Raw genomic sequence first — 16648 nt, forward strand, 5'->3', positions numbered from 1 at the left:
GCTTTGCTGCCTGTTTTGCCTCACTTCACTAGACTATACTAGTGGAGTCGAAGTTCTTTTTCCTGCATGAATTGAATAAACTGCTTTTTGCTTTGGTTCCGAGAAACGTCTGATTTGGGTTAGTGGTCGCTGTCTTATACTGTGTGATAGGACTGGAAGGAGGGGGGGGGGCCCTACGGGGGCAAGGTGGCCCTCACTCCGGCTCTGCCAGGAAGACCCTTCCCTCCTCAAGACCTCACGTGACACTAGCATTAGTGGAAAGAGAAATAGAGACCCAGAAATGGTCAAAACGATACAGCCCCAGGTTATAATATAGCAACAGAGGGAACGGAAACCTACGTCCTCTGAGTCACACAGAAGGGGTGAAAATTCAATCTCAGGGCAAAGCCCGAGAGGGCCTCGAAAGGGGCTCCTGGAAGTCGCGGGAGGTGACGCTCAACATAGATGGCGGCGGGACTAGTATCAAGACGAGATCTAAGATAGGATATTGGGAAGGAGGGGTGTCAGGACTCCATTAGGCGGGGACGGGGTTCAGAGCAGGCCTCAGATTGGGCGGATGTGGGGCTCTGAGTGGGCTTCGAATTGGGTGGGGTTCGGGGCGGGAGGGGGCGGGTCTAGGATCTGGCGGATGTGAGCGGGTTTCGGATTTGGCGGGGGCGGAGTTAAGAGTTTGGTCTAAAGCAGAGTGCAGCTCGAGCAGACGCACATCCGGGCGCTCGCATCTTGGACGAAAATCATGTCTGCGTCGGCTTCTCTGGTGGAGGCGGTCGCAAGTGCTGTGCCCTGGCCCCAGGTGCTGCTTTTCGGGGATTCCATCACCCAGGTACTGCCTCCCGCCCAGGACTACGCGGCCTTCCTAAGGCATTTTCCTCTCACTTTTTAGATCACCCCCATTTCTCGCGGCATCCCTCCCCCTACTCTGTCCCAGAAGCTACCCCTTTCCGAGAGTTAAAAAAGGAACTAAGCCATCCTGTGGAAAAGGTTTGAGGTCATCATTAGTTATTTACTCACGTCGACTGTGATTCCATTTAGGGTTTCCTGGCAGAGGTACTCGCAGTGGTTTGCTATTTTTCTTTTTACAATTTTTCGTCCTACAGTTGAGGAAACTGAGACAAACAGGGTTAAGTGCCTTGCCCAGGGTTATTCCTCCTGTTTTGAACTCAGGTCTGATGACTCCAGGCCTAGGCCGAAATCCCCAGTGACACTTCGCTGTCCATGGTCCTGCACTCCCACGTAGAGAGGGAGGAACGTACCGTGTCAAGTCTCTAACCAAAATTTTTCACCCTTCAGTATGGGTTTATCATTGTATCCTTCTCTCATCTTCTGGGTCCCATCTGTGACCTATCATCGCCTCCCTTTAACCCTCATGATCTTCGCTGAATACCCTCTCAACTTTTTCTCGTTCACTTTTTACTCACATAATTTTCCTATTCCATGGCTTTTTTTTTCTCTCCCCACTTTCTTCCCTAAGGCCTTTCAACATCTTGTTTTGACTATGATAATATCAGATTTATAGTTGGAAGGTACTTTAGAAATAAATGTTTAATATTTGTGTAGCATACAAGGTTTAGAAGGCTCTTCACAAACATTTCATGGAGGAGGGTAGATCCCATATTTTTATCCTTGTTTTACAGATGAGCAAACTGGTTCAGTTTGAAGTCTTACTCATAGACAAGTAGTGCATGGGCAGCATTTGAAGCCAGGTCTTCCCTGACTGCAAATGCAACATAAGTTCACATAAGTCATTTCCAATCCCCCACTCCCACCCCAGTTTTGTAGATAAAGATATAGGCTTGGAAACAGTGTCTTGCCAAAAGATACAAAGTTAACAAGTAGCCTAGCTAGGACTCTCATCTGATTCCAAGTTTTTCTTTCCCACTGTAGTTAGGAGCCTGTTTCCACCGTGTATCTTTATCTTCCTCGCCTTACTCCCCCCTTCCCCAAGACGCCCTCCTCATAACCTCACTCACAAGGCTCTATGATCTCATTCCATAGAACCAAACAATCCCTCCAGAGTCCCATGTGCCTCAGTTGTCCTTTTCTGCGTTGTTTTGGTTTTTTTTAACTGCTCCCAGTCTTTTTCTACCAGGGTCTGTCACTTGAACTTTATACCCCAGCAGTAATTTCTACATCTTTATCTAGAGGAGGGTTGTATTTCTGAGATACTTTCCTTCTCTTGGGTTGTACAATTTAGGAAGCAGAAATTACTTCAAATTAAGATGTTTGTCACCTGTAGGACTCAATTTTTATGTTCTTGATCAAATAACTCTGGTTCCTTCTAGTTGCCATAAAGATCAGCACAACTCCTTTTTCTTGAACACATTTAGTTTTTGGGACCATCAAAAGGTCTCAGACCTGATCGGACAAGCTTGTAGTTTATCAGCAATTCTACTGCCTTCTTTTTATACTTGTAATCATGTAGGCCAGCCTGAATTATTTTCCCTTATTACAACATTGTTTATAGTTTGACACAAATTTAACTTCTCACTTCCTACCTACTTGCTTTTCCTCCTTTATTTTCAGGTTAGGCCATTCCTCTCCTGGAACTTGGCAACTTTTATTTTTAAGTGTCTGTAGAAGCAATATATAGATTCTTGAATTTCTTTTAAAAGCCATAAGCCCTTGGGCTATCAATATTTCCCACCCATATTTGCATCCCCTGCATATACATACCCAATATGCTTAACAAGACCCTTTATAAGTAGAAAATAGTGAAGAATATGGAACAGAGAAATGATTGAAGGCTATCTGAACTATTTCTTGTAATATAATTTTCCATAGTGGATTCCTCTCACATTAGGAAAGATTTTGAACCTGTTTAGTTTGGAACATTCACTGATATTAAAGAATGCTGGGCCTGATTCAGGAAGACTTAATTCAGATCACCTCAGAAAGGTGATCCTGGGTAAGTCACTAAATCTTCTCAGCTGTTTCTTGTATGTTTGTTTGGACATAATAGCACCTACCTCTCAGTGTTGTTGTGAAGATCAAGTGAAATAAGTTTTAAAGTGTTTAGCACATAGTAAACATTATATAAATGTTAGTTGTTGTTATAGATATTTAATGATTATAGCCTGTTGCACTTGTTACACATTGTGACTTTCAAATAAATGGCCAAGAAGGAAATATACTTCTGAGATTTGTCAATTTTTATCCTAAATTTATGGAAAGTGAAAATTATAAGTTCTTTTTTATTTATATATTAAAACATTTACTAATATTCTCAAACTAGCAAGGGAAAGCAAGTTAGGCCCTAAGCACATTTGTTAAGCTTATGAGATTTAGCTATAGGAAGATCTTTTTATCATCCCTTCTTAATTCTAATGACTTCCCTTTCAGTTATCTTTCCAAAAGGGTGGATGGGGTGCATCGCTGGCTGACAAGCTAGTCAGGTAAGAGTAGTTTATATCTTGTTTATTACTTTAAAATATGATTACATTTTAGTGAAAGATAGCCTTTTCATTAAAGCAGTGGGTATGGTATAATAAAATATGTTTGCTTTGGAATTGTGTAGTATCAAGTTCAGACCATGGCTCAGTTAATATCTTTTATAAGAGGCAACATCACAGCACTTTTGCCAAGGCCCTGAGTGTCACTTAATGTCTCTGAGACAGGCAACTCACTGATACTATGAACTATGGAACAGTTTACAGCTGCAGATCTGCTTTGCTGGAGGAGCTTTCTAACCAGGGAATTCCTTTCACCCATGAAATTACATATTTTTAAAAAACTTCATAAAACCTTAGGTAGATCACTTCAGCTCTCTGAAGCTCACTTTGTTCCATAAAATGTAGAGATTGGACAAAATGACTCCCTTTTAGGTCTAAATTTATAATATTTTAACTTTGCTTGTTAAAATTATAAAGGATTCTGTGTAAAAAAGGGACAACTAGGTTTAGCAAAAGGTTTTTCTTGTTACTTTGAAACTAAAAAGTTTTGAAGTATAGATATTTAGACTATATGAGACAAAAAAAATGCAGTTTTAGTTAAAAAGAGAATTTGACGATTGTCTACCTAGAGAAGCTAAGAATTGACCTAATTTTTTGAATTACTTTTTGTTTAATAGTAATTTGATTAATCAGCTACATTTCAATATTACTATTTTTAAAAATCAGAAATCACTTTTTGTCATTTAAAATAATCCTCATTGTGGGCCAACTAGGTGGCGCAGTGGATAGAGCACCAGCCCTGAATTCAGGAGGACCCAAATTCAAATTTGGTCTCACACACTTAATACTTCCTAGCTTTATGACCCTGGGCAAGTCACTTAACCCCAGCCTCAGAGAAAGAAAAAAAAATAATAATCCTCATCTCAACTATTTAGAGGTAGTAGTAGTCGTCATCTTTAGTAGTTTAATATATTAGACATTTATGATTATGTTTATATTTATATAGTATTTTAACTTTACAAAGCATTTTCCTCACTCAGGTGAATTATGTAATAAACTTACATGCCCATGATTGCACTGTTGATAAATATCAGAATCAGGATTGAAATTCCTGTCTCAAGTATATAAACTGAAAGATTAAATGACTTTCCTAAGTTCATATCCAGGGCTAAGGAGCAGGGCTAAGATTCAGACCTCTGTTATCAATCTATTTTTAAAAATGCTCTTTCCACTAAATCACTGTTATTTATCTCCCTAAGGTATAGCTTGTTTAAAAAAAAAAAAAAAAAAAAATTTGTCCCTCAGTATATCCTAATGGGAATTTATTATATTTACCCTCACCATTAAACTGCTTTTAAAAATGCCATTTATTCACTTTATTACTCTGCGCATATTGAGGCATATCTAGCCAGATTATAGGATATAATATTATATTATAGATTATAGGATATCATACTGCAAGATTTGCTAAATGGATAGGTAATATTTTTTTTTCCTTTTCTTTTTAATTAACTTTATTTCAGAAAATGTGATGTTCTAAATCGTGGATTTTCAGGTTACAATACTAGATGGGCTAAAATCATCCTTCCAAGATTAATCAGGAAAAGTAGTAATGCTGACAATCTTGTTACAGTTACAATTTTCTTTGGTGCCAATGACAGTGCTTTAAAAGGTAATGACTTTTTTCTCTTCCACTTTTTTCCATGATCTTTTCAAAACTTATCGCACAGCAAAAATATGTAGTTTTTTTTTTTTTTTTTTGGGCAGAGCAGGGAGAGGGAGGGCAATGAAGTGGCTGCTTAGCACATGAATTAGTAAATGAATTTGTATGTAACTTATCATGGATTTCCCAATATCATTTTATACTTTTGGCTTTAGGGTGTTTTTTGTAATACATCTCTACCTATCCTGTTTGTTGACAGAACTGATATTTATTTCCCTACCTCAAATCCTTCTCTTCCAGTTCAACTGCCACTCAGCTGCCAAAGTAGTATTTTTAAAATTTATTTTTAAGAGTATCATTTTTTCCAAATACATGTAAAGATAGTTTTCAATATTCCCCTTTGCAAAACCTTGTGTTCCAAATTTTTCTCCTCTCCCCACTCCTCTACAGTTCTTCTAAACATATTTTCAAATTCATCATGTATATAAGTGACATTCTTAAGCTATAACTGATGCACATAAAGTACAGTATTATGCCAATAAAACGTCCAAAAGAACATTTTATAAATGTAAAAAATTATTTAGATCAATTATATCAAGGGTATATCAAGGCAGCCAGATGCAGTAGGCCTGAGTAAATAAGAAAGAGCAAATTCTCATGGTAAATAGGCAGCATTCAAAGAATCAAATATCATTTGAAATCCCCTAATCACTAATTGGACAAATGCAAATAAATCTAAAATTCTACTTCATATTCTATTAGATTGGCAAAGATGACAAAAGAATGACAGATGTTGAAGGGGTTGTAAAAATAGTAGGGTATGCAGTGCGGGATAGAGACTTGGTGACCAGATCTGATTGAGGGGAATGAGAAGGGATGAGGGCCATTTGTGGTCACTAACAAATTGAGTGAGTAGCAGATAGGGAGAGGAACTCGGTCTCTAAGGAGTGTCAGAGAGATGGGTATGGGTTTCTTTTTTAGTTTGGAGTTCAACTAATTGGGGTTAAAAGTGGAAGGGGTAAGTCATTGCATCTAGATCTAAGTTTGGCCAAGATCTTCATAGTAACAGGTGGCTGTTTCAGGGTGGTTGGAGTAGGACAAAGTAGTCCTACATCTAGCAATAGCCACCAGCAGGGTTTAGAGGTGGATTTGACCTTAGATGGCTTATCAAGTGCAAGGGTCTTCCAGCACTTGAGAGGATGATTTTGGGTGCATTTTTAGAGTGTTATATAGATCTTTTTGGTGACAGTAAATTAGTTATGGGCATGAAGAATAGTTTAGCCTTTGTCAATAATATTTTACCAATTTCCCTGAACAGATGAGAATCCCAAGCAACATATTCCATTGGAGGAGTATGCTGAGAATTTAAAGAACATGATACAATATCTAAAGTCTGTAGATGTTCCTGAAAGTAGAATTATTCTTATAACACCACCTCCTCTTAGTGAATCAGCTTGGGAAAAGGAGTGTATTGCTCAAGGTAAAAAATATATATCTTATTTGTTTTATATTTGGCAAGCTTTAAGTTACATCATGACTACAATGGATGTTTGACAACATGAAAATGTAAAGTGATTCATAAACTTACGCATCACTGTGACTTTTACTTATAGTCATCCAAAAAGTAGCTGAACCACTTTTTGCCACATCTTTTTGTGGCAAGGGAAAGGGATTTATTTAATAATGAGGTCTTTGGTCCGAGTTCATTTGGATTCTCTTGGTGAGGTTTTGGCTGTATATTTTAATCCAGTTTTGCCTGGAATAGGATCCCTCTTCTCTACTATAGCCTTTGATACTTCTAGTCATGGGACCATACTTTTTCATAAAAACAAACAAAAACCCCACAAAAACCTCCATTCTTGTTCTTCACTGACATAGGGCCATAGACTACATCTGAAATCAGGTTTGCATGCTAGCACTGAAGTAGAAAAATGAGCAGGAAAACACAAAACCCACCACCTGACCATAGAAACCTATGGCAAGAGGGAAGATAAGTAGCAAAGTTCAAGAATTCAAGTTTCTTCAACTTGTCTAGGAACACCATGTACTGCTTAAAAAAAAAAAAAAAATAAGGCAGTAACATGATTGCTAGATGAACAATAATGAGGCCCCCAAAAAAGTCAAAACCATAGAATCTGAAGCTGTTTTGTCTCATAAATATGTAATGCAGACTTGGAAAAGTGTGATACAGAAAATATGGTCTTGTAGAACTCAGGCTCAGAAGTCTCATATTGTTTTCTACCTTATTACATGAAGTAGAGATCCTACTGAGATCTCTCACATGGGGCCTCTTCTCCTTAGCTAATGTCTACTATCAGATACTTCCCTTACTGCCTCCTTTCAACATAGCTATCAACTAATTTGACAAGACTTTTTGTACTAAAGGGGAAAGCTACTGGACATACATAATGGCCTTCCTTCAGTTTCTACTTGACAAAAATAATGACTTTTCTGCCAACAAATAACACTAGTTCTATTGTACTGGATTAATTTGTATAAAATAAAAAATGTATACAGCATTTCAAAGGAGGCACGAATTGAAAAATTCTATGTGCCACTTGTGGGTGTCTTTTTTACTCTCACAGATGGTCTATAAAAATTGTCCTTGGAAAATTTATCATCCTGTATTTGGATGCTGAGCTTTATTGAGTATATTTTGAAAGCTTTTCTAGCTAGTTAAGTACTTGAGCAGGTGGACAATTGACACAGTCTTTAATAAGCCAGGGTTATCTTAATTATCAAAGCCTTGATTATTCACAAAGTAGGAACAATGTCCAAGTAATAGAGATTTAACTCTAAGAAAGTCACATTTGAACCTGCAGGAAAAAATAGCACTTTAGAAACTACTATCTTGATTTTTTGTAATTTATGTATACAAAAATGGTGGACACCACCATTTAAAAGGTGGTTTGAATGTTGATACCATTTTCTCACCTCAGGCTATAAATTAAATCGAATGAACCTGGTTGTTGGTGAATATGCCAAAGCCTGTCTGCAAGTGGGCCAAAGCTGTGGGACAGATGTCCTTGACCTGTGGACACTAATGCAAAAGGATAACGAGGTAGGATAATTTGTTTACACTTGTTTGGATTGATGTAAATTTAAATCATGTTCTCCATAATCTATTGAGACATCTGTGAGTCAGAAATGAAATCTAGCAGGAAAATTCATTAGAAGATCTAAGATATTATACAGAAAAGAGATGACCTAATTTCTTGGGGAAGCTTTAGTGGAAAGAGCCCTGGGTTTGAAGTCAAGAGTTAGGTTTGAGTTTCACTCTTATTGATTGCCCCTTGCAGTTTATTTTATTCCCTTATACCTTCTGTGTGTTTATGTTTGTGTGTGGGTGTGTGACTTTCTACATAAGTACTATGAAGTATGTATTTTCATCTAAAAACTGCTACTTTCCCTATCTACTTAGAAGTATGTTGGTCAGTGAAGGGCAGTGTGCCCTCAATTGTCCATATTTCAATGACAGACTCAGCAGGCCCAGAAACATGGTTAGATGTGTATGAATTAATACAGAATGAAGTGAACCTTCATTACAGTAAGGAATAGTGCAAAAACTTCAAGTGACTCAAACTCAAGCAACATGAATAAAAAAGACAGACCATCAATAGTACTCATTAACTGACATAAACGATTTGTTCTAGTGGTGTTCAGGCAATACAGAAAACAAGAAATTGGAAGGACCCACATTGATAGTCATATATCTAATGAATTTGTGATTGGGAAAAGATGAGAGGAACAAAGGAAAATTGGACTCAGAGCGTTTAATTTTCCCTGGCCCCACAGCTGCATGCTAGTCCCTAGTCCATGTTATCTCTAGAACACAAAAAAATAATCTGTCAGAATGAGTCTTATATTTATAAGTAAATAAAAAGCAAAACCATTTAAAAGCAGCAGCTTTTAAAATGTTAGCAATATAACCCAGTTTGTTTTTCCTCTTCTCATCATTACAGGACTTTTCTTCATATTTATCAGATGGCCTACATTTATCTCCAAAGGGAAATGAATTTCTATCATCACATCTCTGGCCTTTGCTAGAGAAGAAAGTAGCCTCACTGCCTTTGATCTTTCCTTATTGGCGGGATGTAGCTGAAGTGAAACCTGAACACAGTCTTCTAGGGGATGGTGATCATTAATTACATAAATAAAACTTTTTAATTTACATTAAAGTGATATTCTAGAAATATTAGTGCTCTGGTGATTATGGTTTTGGATAAAACTGCAATTTCTAGCTTTATGTGTAAATTACAAGATTAGATGTTTTGATGTTATTTAATATTTATTAACAATTTAAGGCAAGTAGAACCAGTTTCCATAGCATCTTTGTTAATTGAGAAAGGCAAAGACATTTTGTTTTTTAAAAAAGTCATAAAATTTTATAAAAAATGGTTATATTACATTTTTCTCTCACACTTTCGCACACACCCACACACCCCAGTGTTCAGATTTCAAAAGTTTAACTAAAAATATAACATGATGAATAGTTAACAATACCATAAGGCACAAGTTTCAAGTATTAGTGTAACAAGAATCCATGTAACAAATATATTCTTGAGAAAACACACTTTTGTCACAGGTTTGGTTAATTCCCGTCATTTCTATAAATATGAGCTGAATTAAATTATCTTGGCTGGTGATTTAACTCTATAATTCTGTGTAAATCAAAAACTGTACATTAACTTGACGTAGCAATTGGCGATTAAAAAAAAAATCTGTAACAATTCTGCTATTTCATAAGTTGATTGAAACCACATTTTAAAGTTACTTTGGCGAATTACTTTGTATTGCTACTGGTAATATTGAAGCAATACAGCATTTCTGCCTGATGGTATAGATTCCTTCAAATGACTTTTTAAAAAAGTTCTTGGCAACAGATATTCACAAAGATAGAACACGAAGACAGTAACCAGCAGATAAGGTCTAAATATTTGGAAGACTCCTATATAATACATATTTATGTATTATAATATATATTATACTTACATACTCCTTCTTGCAACTATTGCTCCATTTAAGGGCCATACTAGAATTGATCTGCCAAAGGCTCTTGGTAACACCTGAGACTAGAACCCACATTTAGATCACTTAAAATAAGATTTTGGTTCAGCATAATCTTCATTTGAAAACAAACATAAATGATGCTGATCATGATGATGATTTTATAACATAACTTCTATATCTCCCTATATTCAAAAAACCAAAATTAGTTTGTTTGTTTGTTTTTTAAATCTCACCTCTCTATCAGTGCTGTTATGAATAAAAAGTTAAATTACAAAAAATACAGTCTGATCCAGCTAGATTTTCTTTTTGCACCACAGGTTAAAGATTCAAAAAAACTAAATCAAATCAAAAAGCTTCAAGCTTTTTTCAAGCTCCCTTGGAAGGTAAAAAGGGTTAAGACTAAAGGATTTATTTCAGAAAAGGAAGGTCAAACATATGTCCAGCATCTGCTGTTAAGTCACTTCCTTATTTGTCTCATTTCCTACCTACCCCCTTGAAATATATAACCTATAAAAAAACTTTTATACCGGGAAGTCAAAAAAACTGGAAAACCCTAAACTAGCATTCTGTTTCTTTGCTGTCCACACGGCTTTGGCGTTGTAATTTAAAAGAGGATGCCTTTTCACTCCTTGTGACAGGATGATCTGTGAGATCCTCAAAAGACTTTGCAGCTGAGCTGCTATTTGGGAAAGGATCCTTCTCAAAGCCATCTTCATCAAGGATTGAATCAGTGCTTGGGTCTTCCTGAATGGTGTCCATCCTTTGGTGGTCCAACTTTGGAGCCACTGAGGGCATCACTGGAGTAGTTTGGAGTGGCTGAAGTCTCCCTGGGGGCTGAGGTACTGGAAATGGTTTGATGATTCGAACAGATGCTGAATCCATGCTACTCAGCATTTCCACATTCTGCAAAGATAGGTTTCACTGATATGAAAGATTTTCTTTTTAAAAGGTTTTATTTTTTCCTTCCTCTCCTTCAATGCTCCTTCCTCTTCTGCCCTTAAGCTAATGATGCAGTGGCCAGTTCTTTTTGTTGAGTTGCCTTTCAATGGGGGCACAGAGATAAGATCTAGACCTTTTACAGTGACAAGCAGTTCTCTTAAGAGAAAATGCCAAATTCCTCAAATCTGAAAATTCTTCTTCCATTCACTATTTTAACATTTTGAGGAAAAAACCCCAAAACATAGTTTCTTGCAAACAAAATCAGATAGAATCTCCCTCCACAAGGATGGGAGAGAGAAGAGAAATTAGAATCTTTTTAGATTCTTCAATCTCCCTGAAAGTTTAATAATCCCTGTATCATTAATTTTTTTCCTTCCAGTCAACTTTTCTTTCTTGCTATAGCAAAATGAAGTTATTGAGATAGACAATCTAAAAATGTAAGCATATGTTTATAAGCTAAATATCTGTCTCCAGGATAATCATATTATCAACATCTTGGCTTGTGCAACGCAGTGGATCTGAAGCTGTCACTGAGGTCACAGAAAAATTCTCATTATCACACATTTCAAATGTAATTACATTTAGTTAAATCCTTTATTTTATAGATAAGGAAACTGAAGAATTTCAACAGGCATAGATAGGGAGGTGGGAGAGAAGGGAAAATGGGATACATTTTAATCATAGGCATTATTGTAAGCAAGGGCACAGAGATACAAAAACTGGTCAACTCCAACAAATACTGTGTGAGTGCCAAAGATACAGTATCTCTCCATGTATATGACATACTTACACTGGGGTGAAACAAAGATAAAGATTCATACTGTTTATCCAATTTCTTGTCCTGGAAGATAAAAAATTTAAGCTAAGAAAACATTTCTTCAAACAAAATTAAGCAATATATGTAATCTCTCTAAACACCTCCAATTTAGGCCATTTCCATGACATTAAAAGGAATGTAAATCTGTAAAACCATCAGCATACCCAACAAGTGCATAACTCTTCAGGGAAAGGTTTAAATCCTTTGCCACTAGCAAATGTGAAGTATTTCAACAAGGAAGCTTTTGTACCATTTATCTTGCTCGAGATTTCACGGCATTATTTCAATCTGCCCTCTTATTCTCCATAAAGAAAATGAGAAAGGTCTCCAGAGGCTTTACTAACAGTTTGTCTTATTGTCTATACTAATACAGCCACATGGTCCCAACAGTGTTGGGACAGAGGGTGATGTAGAAAAGAGAGCTTTAGGCAATTCCTCAAGTATTTTTTCATTTTCAGTTCAACTGTAACAGCAAAAGCCATTTGCTTTTTGTAGATGTAGATGTAGAGATACATATTCTCAGTCACCAAAACGTAGCTATACCTGCAATACCTTCGCTTACTAATACTTCCCTCCCATTCCCATCTCTATATGTTCCTGTTTTTTTCTCTGTACCCTTTTCAATGAGCAGCCAGTCTTGTATAGAGTGGACCACACAGAAGTACTGGGCAAGACTAGTGCAAATGCCCAAATGTCTTTTCAAAACATAAGGCTCATGTGGGCTTCTGATAGAACTAAGAATCAGGAATCATGCTCTTACTGGTGATTGACAGAAACCTGTTTTATGGTTATAAAGTTATCTTTTCATATCTGCTCCACTAAGATGATCATAATATTAACTGAAAACTACTATATGAAGGATGAATATAAGAACAGCAGGAATTTTGGCATGGACTCAAGTCAGGAGATCTGGATCTCTGTGTTCTCAACAGCAATCCCCCAGAGAAATCTGAAAAGCAGTTTAATTTTCTCAAAGTTTTATTGCAAGAGGGATAAGATACATTAGATTGACTTAGTGAATCCACTAAAGGAATAACAACTTGGAGATGGTTGCTTGAGGTATTTCTGCTTATACTTAAGTATTCTTAAAAAGGTTGTTTGAACCACATAGGATCTGCTAGTACTTGAGGTTGTGTTTTAAAACTAAACTAAGATGTAAAATCACGTATTGTTAATATAGTACTCTTCTGCAAAGTTTAACTAGGTTCTTGCTAAGACATACTCTTAAAAGAAATTCATATTTTGACCAATAAGGTCAAAAAAGTAAGACACAATATCTCAGTAACATTCAAGGCTGTCTGGGGAAAAATTTTGCACAATATTTTGTCAAAATCAAATCTCACCAATCCTTCAAAAAATATGGATTAAAAAAAAATGGAGATTGTTGTATTCAAAATTAAATTCACAATCACTTAAAGATTTGTAACTTACCACACAATGGACAAGAATGCTGAGGGGAATCCACAAAATCAAAGAAAAGACAAGGACTGAACCAACAATGTTGTCTGCTAAAAACTTCCCTGTGAAAAATTTGAAAAAGTGTAAATGTCTTGTCAATGTCTGACAAAATACAAAAACAGTGTAAGCTAGTGATGCTTTTGTCAATAGTAGTATAATATCTATAATTCTTTTGTTATGGAAATATTTCACTAAAAAGATATGTGATACCAGCTAAGATAACATATGCAATAATTAAAGAGCTGATACTAATTCAGATCGTTACTGGTACCAGTTGATCAAGAAGCCAATCCTTATATGGACTGTTCAATGAGGATTACATGTAAATATAATGTCTCAGAAACTTTGGCTCCTGAAAAATAAGATAACATTTAGCATTAGTAAAATAAGTGGCTCTTGATTAGATTACATACTGTCTTCAAAACAGCAAGATTATATTATATTTGTAGGAATATATTCTTTTAGAAAGGAAAACAATGTTCTGGCCCTGAAAAACATGATTCCCACCCAAATAGAACGACAAATATAAATACTTCTATTTTATTAGAAGCAAACAAGATAAACTGATTTGTGATAAAGGTGTGTAAGAGGCTTCCACTTCTTTAATCTTATGATTCTAGTTATCAAGTCTGAAAAAAAAAATCCTACCTTTTCTGAATTATTCTACACATATAAATGATTTCCTAATCATCTACAAATAAATTTATTGAAAATAAAATCTTACTGCAAAATAGATGAATAATTCTTTGGCACTATATAGTGCATCTCTCTTATTTTTTTATTTTTAAAGCACTTAACCTTCTTCCCATAATTAGTCTTCTAAAAACAGTGAAAGTTCTCCAATGATCCACATGAATAAAAGGGTCTGGAAAAGAACCTACCAAAAGTATTGATGCTCAGCTGATCAATGAAATCCCAAAATCGCTCTATCACATCCTGCACTCGTTTCTCACATTTACCCTTTAAAGGAAAATGTTAGTATGAATAATTGATACCATAAATATTCAAAAGAGTCTCAAAGTCACTAGACAGTACAGTGGATAAAGTAAGCCTAGCATCAGGAAGACCCGAGTTAAAATGTGACCTAAAGCATTAGCTTTGTAATTAAGCAAGTCATTTTTTTTGCCTGATCTGTGAAAAGAAGATAATAATTGCAGTACCTACTTCTCAAGGTTATTCTGAAGATCGAATGAGATAGTAATTTTAAAGTGTTAGCACACTGTATGCTATATAAATTCATATTATTACTACTATACAAAAATCTAATTTCATAGACAATTTAAATTTAGTTTAGCACAATAAAATCAAACAACTAATTTGAAATGTCTTTTAGTGGGAATAATGATTCATGGGCTTACAGACAGGATCAAAAGCCAGAAGGAATGTTTTGTAAGAAAACCTAAGACAACATCCAAAGAAAAAGCATTATTTGGGAAATTTAGCAATTGCACTGCAAAGGACCATATTGCTAATACTAAGGAAATGTTTCCCAATCAATCTCCATGCATTTAAAAATTTGCTTCTATCACACACATAAGTATGTATAAGAGAGAGAAAGTGCGTGCGTGTGTGTGTGTGTGTGTGTGTGTGTATGCAAAAATGTCGATGGAAAATGAAGGGGTTTTCTTTTGGTTTAAGCAGACAAAATCTTGATTTCAGAGGACCAAGGATGAAGAACACAACTCCACTTTCTGACAATTAGATGACAGACTCAAGAGTGCAGAATGAGACATATTTTGGCCATGGCAAATGCAAGGAATTTGTTTTGCTCAACTATGAAGATATACTATAAAAGTTTTGTTTTTCTTTCTTTTTTAATGGGAACAAGAAAAGTGGAAGAGAGAAAAATAAGATTCTTGTTAAATGAAAAAAATTAAATTTATAAAAACAAAACTTAAGTTTATGGACACCACACTAATGAAAAAGGAAAAACGAAAATTAGACTAACCAATCTGCTTATGCTTTGCTTAAAGAAAAGTCATTTTATATTATGCTATACTATATAAAATGTGCAGCAGATAGTATGCATAAAGCAAATCGCAGGATACCACAGAATAGTCTGGTACATAATATATGGTACAGAATGATATATGGTAAAGCATAAAGTAACATTACTTATATAATCTATCATTGCAAAGTACTGTATTAAGCAAATTAAGTGATATCCTTTTGTCATGTTTTTATTCAGTCATTTTCAGTCATATCTGACTCTTTAAGACCCCATTTGGGATTTTCTTGGCAAATATACGAGTAGTTTGCCATTTCCTTCTCCAGCTTATTTTACAAATTAGGAAACTGAGACAACCAGGGTGAAGTGACTTGCCTAAAGTCACACAGCCAGTAAATGTCCAAGGCCAAATTTAAACTGAGAAGATGAAATCTTCCTGACTTCAGATCCAGGGCTCTATCTACTGTGACAGCTGACTATCATCACTTTGTAAAAATGAATGATTATTATATTGTATTTAACATATACTTTAACATATTTAACATATATTGGTCTATATGCCATCTGGGGGAGGGGGTGAGGGGAAGGAAGGAAAAATTGCAACAATAGGTTTGCAATCGTCAATGCTGAAAAATTACCCATGCGTATATCTTGTAAATAAAAAGTTATAATTAAAAAAAAAAAAAATGATTGTACCAGCTTAATGTTACTTACTTATCACACTATTGTTATATATCACTTAATTTGATAAAATGCTTAAAATATGACACATGTGATGAATAATAGAAAACAGAAAACAACAACAACAACAACAACAACAAAAAAAAAAAAAATATATATATATATATATATATATATGATAGAATAGGCAGAATAACTCAATTAGTATGCCAGTATAGTACATGACTTAGTACATTATTTCATATTTAAGAAATCAAAATTCCCAAGCTTGGGCCAACAGATTATTTAAGGACATACATACTTACATTCATGTCACAAAATCCCACCGTACAGGGTTTTCCTTTCCTCAAAAACAAGAAGTTATTGTCAGCATCAAGGTATGGAACACATTGACCAGATTCATCCCTACAGCACACTTTGCAAGAATGGTCAGTTTCTAAAAGAGAAGACATTGCATATAAGCAGTTCGAGTTTCCAAACAATACCAATATCTTCCTCCTTTCCCTTACCTTACTAGTAACACCAACATTCTCAGGAAGGGGAATTATTACAACTTCAAAAAACAATTAGGAATCAATCAATAGGCTAGCAAGATTATCTTTTGGTCCCCAGGCCAAAACTCTCACTACTAGGCTATACTGTTTCATTATAATGAATCCAGTAATCATTTATGATTTCTGTTTTCAGGAATGTTGGAAAAGGTTATAAGGAGTAATAACTGTAAATCCTCTTCTCCATTTTGG

General features: G+C 35.5%; 4 protein-coding genes across 4 annotated transcripts in view; 3 read left to right on the top strand and 1 right to left on the bottom strand.

The window, feature by feature from the left end:
- Positions 1–16648, top strand: part of LOC141552709 (uncharacterized) — a 178635-nt gene that overhangs the window by 113830 nt on the left and 48157 nt on the right. The window lies entirely within an intron of this gene.
- Positions 1–16648, top strand: part of CPSF3 (cleavage and polyadenylation specific factor 3) — an 83630-nt gene that overhangs the window by 60894 nt on the left and 6088 nt on the right. The gene's annotated exons all lie outside the window — the stretch shown is intronic.
- On the top strand, positions 637–9245 carry IAH1 (isoamyl acetate hydrolyzing esterase 1 (putative)). The gene is made up of 6 exons (XM_074288102.1): positions 637–823; positions 3340–3392; positions 4913–5061; positions 6371–6532; positions 7992–8113; positions 9015–9245. The coding sequence occupies exons 1-6, from the start codon at positions 737–739 to the stop codon at positions 9195–9197; spliced, it is 756 nt and encodes a 251-aa protein (XP_074144203.1). The 5' UTR covers positions 637–736; the 3' UTR covers positions 9198–9245.
- The window catches only part of ADAM17 (ADAM metallopeptidase domain 17), a 43987-nt gene continuing 36660 nt past the window's right edge, over positions 9322–16648 (bottom strand). The window contains exons 15-19 of the mRNA XM_074288100.1: positions 16211–16341; positions 14158–14236; positions 13250–13338; positions 11792–11842; positions 9322–10965 (exon numbers count right to left, since the gene is read on the bottom strand). Of these exons, the coding sequence (XP_074144201.1) occupies positions 10621–10965; positions 11792–11842; positions 13250–13338; positions 14158–14236; positions 16211–16341 (695 nt within the window). The 3' untranslated portion in view covers positions 9322–10620. The remainder of the gene's footprint in view (positions 10966–11791; positions 11843–13249; positions 13339–14157; positions 14237–16210; positions 16342–16648) is intronic.

The sequence above is a fragment of the Sminthopsis crassicaudata genome, chromosome 2 (genome assembly GCF_048593235.1).
Source record: "Sminthopsis crassicaudata isolate SCR6 chromosome 2, ASM4859323v1, whole genome shotgun sequence".
NCBI classification, from domain to species: Eukaryota; Metazoa; Chordata; class Mammalia; order Dasyuromorphia; family Dasyuridae; genus Sminthopsis; species Sminthopsis crassicaudata.

Excerpts from the sequence above, each read along its gene's own strand:
- IAH1 (XM_074288102.1), top strand. The coding sequence starts at position 737 with ATGTCTGCGTCGGCTTCTCTGGTGGAGGCGGTCGCAAGTGCTGTGCCC. Across the intron at positions 6,533-7,991 it reads AAAGGAGTGTATTGCTCAAG|GCTATAAATTAAATCGAATG; the intron begins GTAAAAAATATA and ends TTCTCACCTCAG. Across the intron at positions 8,114-9,014 it reads TAATGCAAAAGGATAACGAG|GACTTTTCTTCATATTTATC; the intron begins GTAGGATAATTT and ends TCATCATTACAG.